The sequence below is a fragment of the Mustela lutreola genome, chromosome 4, assembly GCF_030435805.1.
Source record: "Mustela lutreola isolate mMusLut2 chromosome 4, mMusLut2.pri, whole genome shotgun sequence".
In the NCBI taxonomy this organism is placed as follows: Eukaryota; Metazoa; Chordata; class Mammalia; order Carnivora; family Mustelidae; genus Mustela; species Mustela lutreola.
This window is the reverse complement of record NC_081293.1, coordinates 190,144,147-190,153,233: the sequence shown is the minus strand read 5'-3', so window position 1 is coordinate 190,153,233 and position 9,087 is coordinate 190,144,147. Positions and strand designations below refer to the sequence as shown.

The 9,087-nt window shown below is 43.1% G+C and overlaps 1 protein-coding gene across 2 annotated transcripts; it reads left to right on the top strand.

Moving 5' to 3' along the window:
• Nucleotides 1-2,933: 2,933 nt before the first annotated feature.
• Nucleotides 2,934-8,488, top strand: PRSS37 (serine protease 37). Of its 2 annotated transcripts, none has more exons than XM_059172680.1 (6): nucleotides 2,934-2,998; nucleotides 3,381-3,495; nucleotides 5,391-5,532; nucleotides 6,715-6,968; nucleotides 7,558-7,694; nucleotides 8,251-8,488. In XM_059172680.1, exons 2-6 carry the CDS (start codon nucleotides 3,462-3,464, stop codon nucleotides 8,389-8,391), a joined length of 708 nt encoding a protein of 235 aa, XP_059028663.1. In that variant the 5' UTR covers nucleotides 2,934-2,998; nucleotides 3,381-3,461; the 3' UTR covers nucleotides 8,392-8,488. The 2 variants fall into 2 exon arrangements, with proteins under 2 accessions (XP_059028663.1, XP_059028662.1); XM_059172679.1 differs by having other exon boundaries at nucleotides 2,956-3,162.
• The last annotated feature ends 599 nt before the right edge of the window (nucleotides 8,489-9,087 follow it).

Sequence of the window (9,087 nt, the reverse complement as noted above, 5' to 3'; positions counted from 1 at the left end):
TTAGCATATCCATTATACTTTTTTAAATTTTATTTTTTATTTATTTTCAGCATAACAGTATTCATTATTTTTGCACCACACCCAGTGCTCCATGCAATCGGTGCCCTCTATAATACCCACCACCTGGTGCCCCAACCTTCCCCCCGCCCCGCCCCTTCAAAACCCTCAGATTGTTTTTCAGAGTCCATAGTCTCTCATGGTTCACCTCCCCTTCCAATCTTCCCCAACTCCCTTCTCCTCTCTATCTCCCCATGTCCTCCATGCTATTTGTTATGATCCACAAATAAGTGAAACCATATGATAATTGGCTCTCTCTGCTTGACTTACTTCTCTTTTTTTAATGTTTTTTATATGGTTGCCTTAGAGTTTGCAATATAAATTTACAATTAACCGTTGTCCACTTCCAAAAACACTGTGTCAGTTCATGGATAGTGTGAGTACCTAATGATAATAAAATAATTCTGACTTCTCTTCCCTTTCCCTTATATCACTGCTGTCATTCATTTTACTTGTATACGAGCATATATGCATGTAAGCATATATCATTGAATACACTGTCGGGGGGGGTGAAGTGAATTGAAGTTTTGCAAAAAGTTGCCTTTTTCAAAAGTTGACTTTTTCAAATTGATTTTTGGTGGTGGAATGGGACAGGAATATTATCTAAATAGAAAATCAGTTAGGTGGCAGAATGAAACAATAACAGAATTAGAGTCTCTGTAAACCTGATGGTTTGTGGAATGAGGCTAGAAGCAGATGCATCTCCAGTGCACAAGGAATTTGTAATAATACTAATATAGAACTTAATAACAAAAAATTACCAACATGAGGAAACGCTGAGTATCAAACACACACACACGAACACACACACACACACATCCATCCACAGAATTCTAAAGTTATTTTTTCAAACAGCTTTAAGAATGATGTCCATATCAGATTATCAGTATCCTAAAACAAAAAAGAAAAAAGTGGGGACACCAGGGTGGCTCAGTTGTTGAGTGGCTGACTCTTGATTTTAGCTCAGGTCATGGTCTCAGAGTCGTGGAAGCCAGCCCTGAGATGGGCTCCTTGTACAGCAGGGGAGTCTGCTTAAGGGTCCTCTCTCTCTCTCTCTCTCTCTCTGCCCCTCCCCCTGCTCTCTCTCTTTCTCTCTCTTTCTTTCTCTTAAATAAATAAATCTTTAAGAAAAAAATTAATAGGATTGGTAAACTACAAGAAGCACTCAATAGCTAAAATAATATAAAAAGGTATTCATATTGAAACAAGAAATCCCACACTTGAAAGTAGTTTGCTAGCCTGTAAAAATTATGTGGGGCAGGGGGGCAGGGGCAGCGTGGGGGAAAGAAGCTAAGGAAAGAGGGTTATGAGGACAAGATGGAAGAGGTTCAAGGGAGGCCATTAAAGCATGGTAGGGGTTTCCTCTACAGACAACAGGAAACTACTGAAGAGTTTTTAAAAGGAGACTGACATGATTTCATATGCATTCTAAAGGGGGAAAAAAAAAAACCCAACTCTAAATAAAAAGGAGAATCTCAAGTTGAGCAACACCAGATGGGCACACATATTAGTTCAAGCGTGACAAGATTATGGCCTGCATTAGGATGACAGCTGTGAGAATGAAAAGATAAGGATGGATTTAAGAGACTTCTGGAAGTAGAACTGTTTAAGGTTGAGTGGTGAGAAAAAGGGAGAAATCAAACAAATGGTAGGTAATCTCCTACAATTAGAAAAACAGGCAAAGACTGCATTTGAAAAGCTAGAGGAAGAAAGGATAAAATTCTGACATGCAAAATTTCAGGAACCTCAAGCAGATGCAAAAAAAAAAAAAAAATGGTTTCAAGGAGGCAGTTCTATATGTGGGACAGGAGGTCTGGGCTAGAGATACTGATTTGAAACTCATAGACAGGTAGCAGTCCCCAGTACCAGCCTCCTCCAGAAAATCTGTTGTCTTTGGAAAGGCCTCAAACTCCCCTCCTGGCCCGTAAGCTTTCCAAAAAAATCTAGGCCCAACAACCTCTCTCAAATTTCAACTCTGTTAACTAATCCTACCCTCCCCACAGAAAACTTTGCACAGATCCATCCTGTCTTTGAACCTCAAGCACATTTCACAAACCAGCCCTATTCCCCAGTGGACCTCTGTGTCCACTGTGAGGGTCAGGAAAGTATGTGCCATGTCTCTTTTTCATTTTACACTTCAGGGAATTTGTGTGAGGAAATGTATCTTTTTCAAGATGTAGGAATGCCAGTTGATTAGCTGAAGCCTGGAGAATGCAGTTGAAAAGCTATGTGTCTCCAATAATAAGACCTAGATTCTATTTCTAGTCTTTCTAATCATGTGTGATTTTGAGATACTGGTGTAAATTCTGTTTTAGTTCTGTTATCTACAGAACAAGAAAAAAAAAATGGTACCAGCCTTGTTTCCTCTTTGTAGGCTTATTGTCCCATTGGCATGAGATTATGAGCTTATGAGACTTTGAAGGGCTAGAGTGATACAAAGAATAATTAATTTTACATCTCAGACTGCCCTGATATGAAATCACCACTGCCAGTGTCTATAAAGAATTTAGCTCAGAGCCTGGGATTTGAGAGCTATTACTGAAAGTGTTCTTGTTAGAGCGTGCTCTGAATTCTCCAAAGATGACCCTAGCAGTTTATTATTGGCTGAGAAATCTTTTCATTAGGTAAAAAGCACTGACAGGTCCTGCCTTCTGAATTGTCACCAATATACAGTAGGTCCTCAATTTAATATAACATAGAATACAGACCATTCCCCAGCTGTCAAACTAACTGCTCTATGAGTGCTTTTCATTCCCACATGTCCTTAGTTCAGAGCTGGGGACCAGGATCACAGACCAAGCTGGTGATGATGGCGGAGTGATGAAACAAACAGTGATCACAGGGAAAGAGGGGAAAAAGTGTAATAAAGATGGGAGGGGCTGAGGAAAGGGATAAGTATTAGGTGTTTCAGAGCAAACCTGGGGATACCGCCTGAGCTAAGGTGGCGAATCTTGTCCCTCACAGCCCTGACCTCAGAAACTCCATGTGGAAGATAAGCCCTGAGCCTAGAGCTCCCTTCCCCACAGACAGCTGATTTGAGGGGGATGGGCTTTTAGGGACAGCAGGTAGAGGGACCTGGATCTGGAAGTCTAAGGAACTGAGCAGGTAGAGGGACCTGGATCTGGAAGTCTAAGGAACTGGGCTTTTTTAATTTTTTTCCTTCCCTGAAAGACCCAAGAGAGGAACAGTCCCTCTTCCCTCGAGCAGAAGCCCATCTTCATTGTGTACCTGGAGCCCTCTTCCACCCGCCTCTTTATGCCCAGAGCTGTTTTCCCAACCCATTTCATGTCCCCTTACCTAGCCATATCCACTGATTCTACTAGGCATTCCTGAGGAGAACACTGTCCTGAGAGCTTCATACTCTGCTGATTTTCTGCACCTCACAGGGAAAGATCTGGACTGCTATGAAATTTATCTTCTATTTGGGTGTCCTTGCTGGTATGTATCCATGACCTTCTACTCCATCCTATAAGGCACAGGTTAATGTAAGTGGAGTAACTGGAGTAAGGCAGATTGGGCTGTGTGGAGGGTACAAAAGAAGAGCCTAAGAAAACCAGTCACAGACAGAACTAGGCATCTCCCTTCCGAGACCCCCCGCAAAGTCTCGCAGGACGCTGAGCCCACTGCTCCAGTGCTAAGCCACAGAGTGGGCGATGGTCCCCACTTGCCTAGGAGACTGCTCAACAATGAGTGTTCCCTGCGATGATTCCAAAATGTGGGGGACACATTTGTCACAGGGACAAAGAACTCATTTCGAAGTCTGATTTCCTCCTATTTCAAAAGCTAAGAGACTCAGAATGAGGGAATGAAGAAGTAGAAACAAGATCAAATGCAAGGGCCCTACCTCCTGCACCCCCTGACTTCCAAGAAGTCCTTCTGATGCCAGAATTTGCTGGTGAGGCATTCCCCACCACTCCGTGTTGCATCACTATTCGCTGTGTGGGCTTGGACAAATTACTTAATCCATCTGTGCCGCAGTCTCTTTTGTCGAAATGGGGATATTACTACCTGTATTATAGACATGTTGTGAAAATGTTAAATAAATCCATGTAAAGCACTTAGAACAAGAGCAGAGAGCCTCTTGTCCTTATTAATATGCCACGCTTTTCCCCCTTGGGATTTCTGTGTGATCAAAAAGCGTGTGGGGCAGTATAGGCTATGGCTCGGGAAGGATTATGGAAGAACCAAGGACAGCTGAGACAAGAATAGTATTTGATTTCTGACACTACAAACAGGCTTCCTCCCTACCGTCTCAAGTGTTTTTTTAAGAATTCACTTTTTTAAGTTACATGTTCACATTAAAAATTTGGAAATATTAAAAAGTAGAAAAAAAGAAACATTGTTCATAATCCCACCTCTCACTCAGCAGCACATGCTAACACTTTAAATTTATTCTGAGGCTTTATTTTATTTACTTGTGCATTTAAATGGTTTTTGTTTTCCTTTGCTTGTTTTTAGATGATTGGGTTACTGGATTAATGCACATGTTTCATATTATTAACTTAATGAAAGTTTATCAGTATTTCCTTTGTTGTTTAATATTCTTTATAAATATAATTTTAATATGTATATAACGTTCCATATGTTGATGTACTTTTCCACTTCGGTGCCTTACGTTACTATATTGGACATTAATATTTCTAATATTTAGCTATTATAAATAGTCCTAAAATGAGCACACATTCATAATCTTTGTCTACACTTGAATATTTCTTTGGAATGGATCCTTATGGTTTGAATTATTAGGTCATAGGTGATGCACTATTTACACTCTTCATGTCTAGCTCTAAATGTTTTTCAAACAGACAGAATTAATTCATGTCCCTACCTACAGTGAAAGAGAGCCTCTTCCACTGTACTTTCTTAACAGTATCAACATTAAACCAAAAATTATTATTATAAACATTAGATAAAATAGTATGTGATATTTACTAGAAGAAGAGGGTCAAACACTTTCACATCTCCTGGCCAATTCATTACTTCTTTTAAATTGCTCATATTGGGGCACCTGGGTGGCTCAATGGGTTAAGCTTCTGCCTTCAGCTCATGTCATAATCTCAGGGTCCTGGGATGGAGCCCCACATCAGGCTCTCTGCTCGGCAGGGAGCCTGCTTCCCCCCATCTCTCTCTGACTGCTTCTCTGCCCACTTATGATCTCTGTCAAAGAAATAAATAAAATATTTAAAAATTTAAAAATAAAATAAAATTGCTCATATCCCTGCCCAACTAGGAAACTGCTGATTAACACATATTTTAAGACAAGTAAGACAGGTAAGACATGACTTACCTATTAAGAATGTTCTATGTATTAAGAATACCGATTACTTTCCCAGGGACAGTTTTCTCTGCTCACTCGTCTGTGCAGAAAGAGGACCATGCTCCGTATCTGGTATACCTCAAGTCTCACTTCAACCCCTGTGTGGGTGTCCTCATCAAAAACAACTGGGTGCTGGCCCCAGCTCACTGCTACTTACCGTGAGTGCTGGCAACCCCTCCCCCTCCCCACCCCCTGAAGCAGCCCCCCTCATTCTACCTCAGTGGTGCTCAAAGGGAGGCAACTTTTCCTTCCAGGGTGCATGTGGCAAAGTCTGAAGATATTTTCAGTTTGTCACAATGCACTGAGAACGCGCTGTGTTCTTGGCACCTATCTAGCAAACAGAGGCCTTGGCCAGGAGGGCACTGATCATCCTAGAGTGCGCAGGCCAGCCCCCAGCTGGCCTGGAATCACCCAGCCCCAAATGTCAGTAGTGAGGAAACCCGCCCCACAGGGCATGCCTCCTCAGTTTTTTCAAGTTTCTTAGTGACAATATGAATGTGTCTGAGTTAAGGGACCAGCAGGTTAACTGAAGGTGCACTCGAATTAGACAAATTGAGAATAGTTCAGTACCCCTAGCATTAGTACTGGAAAGGTATTAAGGGGCCAGAGGAGAGAATGGTACAAGACGGGCAGTGGGGAAGGCTGGGGAGGAGAGAGAGGAAGGGAGGAAGCACCGTGTGGAGGGGCGGCTCCATAGGAAGCACGTGTGACCGCCCTGGGAGAAGGCAGCTGGGAGGCTAAGTGCTCCCCCCCATTCTCCCTCCCAACACTGCCTGCTGCTGGCTAGCAACCAACACCTAATCAGAGACCAGAGGACAAGAGAATCCATCGATTTAATCTACATATATCACCTTCCAGAGGTGGAGAACAGGATGAAGTAGGCTTGTGAGTGGATCTGATGAAGCAGAGCTCCAGCACTCAAGCATCCCATTCTCTTACGTCCACCAGAATGAAATGCCCAGTTGGATAGGCTGGAGCCAGAGTGGAGGGAAAGTAATGTTTTTCTGCCACACAAAGGTGGCAGAAAACACTACCACATTAAGGATGCCGCATGAAAACACAGCGGTTAAAGGCTCCCCCTTTACCGTGTGACCGTAGGTGAATTACTACTGTATGTCTCCATCGCTTCACATGCAAAATGGATTAAAAATAGAATCCACTTCCCAGTTTTGTGATGAGTCGTAAATGAGGTAATCCAGACTCCAGGTAAAGCAACTGATACGGTACCCGACACATTGTAACATTCAGTATCATCTTTGACGACAATGATAATGATGACAGTGATCATGGTGATGGTGGTGACGGTGACACTGGTTACTTCCAATCCCTTCTCCCTCCAGAAACCTGAAAGTGCTGCTGGGAAATTTCAGGATCCGAGTCAGAGATGGCACAGAACAGGCAATTAACCCCATCCAGATTATCCGCTACTGGAACTTCAGCCACAGCAACCCCCAGGATGACCTCATGCTCATTAAGCTGGAGAAACCTGCCAGACTCAACAACAAAGTCCAGCCCCTTCCCCTTGCCACCAGCAATGTCCGGCCAGGCACCGTCTGTCTGCTCTCAGGTTTGGACTGGAGCCAAGACAACAACGGTGAGTGCACCCCACCCCCCCACAGCAAATCAGAGTCATTAGTTACCCCGGAAGAGGAGCACCATGTCCACACAGCTGGGAAGAGAGGAAAGGAGAATGGGAAGAGACCACGAGTGGTCTAGCAAAATGAGACCCACCCCGAAGTCCAAAGCCCCTCCCTTCCCAGGATGGTGACACACCACTACCTCCTTGAGGCTTCAGGTGTTGAAGCCACCAGGCCATCTGACTCTGCACAGAGGCCACACCATTCCTGTCAGGCACAACTGCCACCGAAGGGGCTGGGCTCCTCAATTGCATATGGTTCATTCTGCATGTAGAGGAACATCAGAGAACGGGAGTCAGGTCACCTCTTATTCCTCCAAGACGGGAAACAGAATAGAAAGGAAACTCTGTTTCTCAAAGCGACATAAAGCCTATTTTTAAATCCTCTGGATTAACTCTCATAACCATGCATGAAATCATTCTCTTTTCTCATTCCTTTTTTCGTCAGACATACACACAAAACACCAGTGGAAATAGAGGGTGGTGGTTGGAGGGGCTCCAGAATAAAGGCGACCAGGAAGGCTTCTTCTGTCCTGTCTTCCCTCAGGCAGACACCCTGATTTAAGGCAGAACCTGGAGGCCCCTGTGATGTCTGATAAAGAGTGCCAGAACACCGAACAAGGAAAAAGCCACCGGAACTCCTTATGTGTCAAATTTGTGAAAGTCTTCAGCCGAATTTTTGGGGTAATCTTTTTCTCTATATTCAGTTTATTTGCCTGTATGTATCTAGTTAACCAATCATGACATTAAAAAAATTAGAATGCCCTCATCCTCTCACAATTTTTTGAGAATTTGATAAGGCTGCAGCAAAGCTCCCATTGTTCCTTCAGCAATGGGCCCTCCTTATAGATGTCCTTATTCATTAAAGCGTGTCATGCAAAACCTCCATTTTGCTAGATTTATTATTCTCATAGTTGCAGGTCAAAATGGGCTTTAAAAAAAAATTCAAACTTCACCATGGAAACTGGCTTCACCAGTCCAGAGAAAAATGGGGTTTGATTCATTTTACAGTTCTAGAGAGTTACAGTTCTAGAGAGGTTTTTCTCTGACTTTCTCAAGAAGAAACAAGGCTAGAACTCATCTAGATCCAAAGCTTCCTGTCCCCTGATCTGGGGCTGTTTTCATGATCCAGCATGCTACCCCTGGGCAGAGCTCATCCATGTTGGGGACGAGAGGACTCCTGTGACAAGATCTGACCATCTCTCTCTGTCTCTCTCTCTCTCTGTACTATCTCTGGTAGGAGGTGGCCGTCGCTACCGTGATCTGCAAAAACAAGCTCCAGGGGATCGAGGTGGGACACTTCATGGGAGGAGATGTTGGAATCTACACTAATGTTCACAAATATGTATCCTGGATTGAGAGCGTCACTAAAGAAAAATGACACTCTACTATTCCCTCTGCATCCCACTGGCTTTGTCATTAACTCTACAAGCCGCTACTTCCCTCAAACTCAAAATAAAATTTCCAAGTGGAAATGCATCACACCACTAGCCTATTTTTTCTTGGTTGTGTCTCTGCCCATATCCCACCATGATGTGAAAAATCAAGAACAAAAAATGAAATGAGCGCTTATCACACTATACCAGGGTTATATCCATTATCTCATTTAATGCTCATAACAAACCCTTGAGGTTATCTTTCATCCCCACCTTACAAATGAGAAAGTTGAGAATAAAAAGAGTACTTAACATTGTCTAAAGCCAACAGACATCACAGACTGGAACGGAACCCCCAAATTCAGATTCTCAGTCTTGTGCTCTAGGCCCCAAAATTATAGGGGGGGGTCCATGGAATCACAACAGATTGTGGCTTCTATTTTCCTGCTATTTCTCTTATTCAAAGAGTCTGAAGCTTTCACTTGTGGCTAAGATTGTGGGTTCTGGAATAATATCTCGTAAGAATGGCCAAGCTTTCTCTCACTGCTGTACTGACTGCAGTATGCAGCAGGAGAAGAGCTAGTAAATAAGTAAGAAGTGAAAAACAGAACATCAGGACAGGGTCAACAACCATAAATCAAGTCCAACAGGAAGCTTTGCAGCTCCAGAACCAGGTGAAAAATTCATCTGGATCCAAAGAG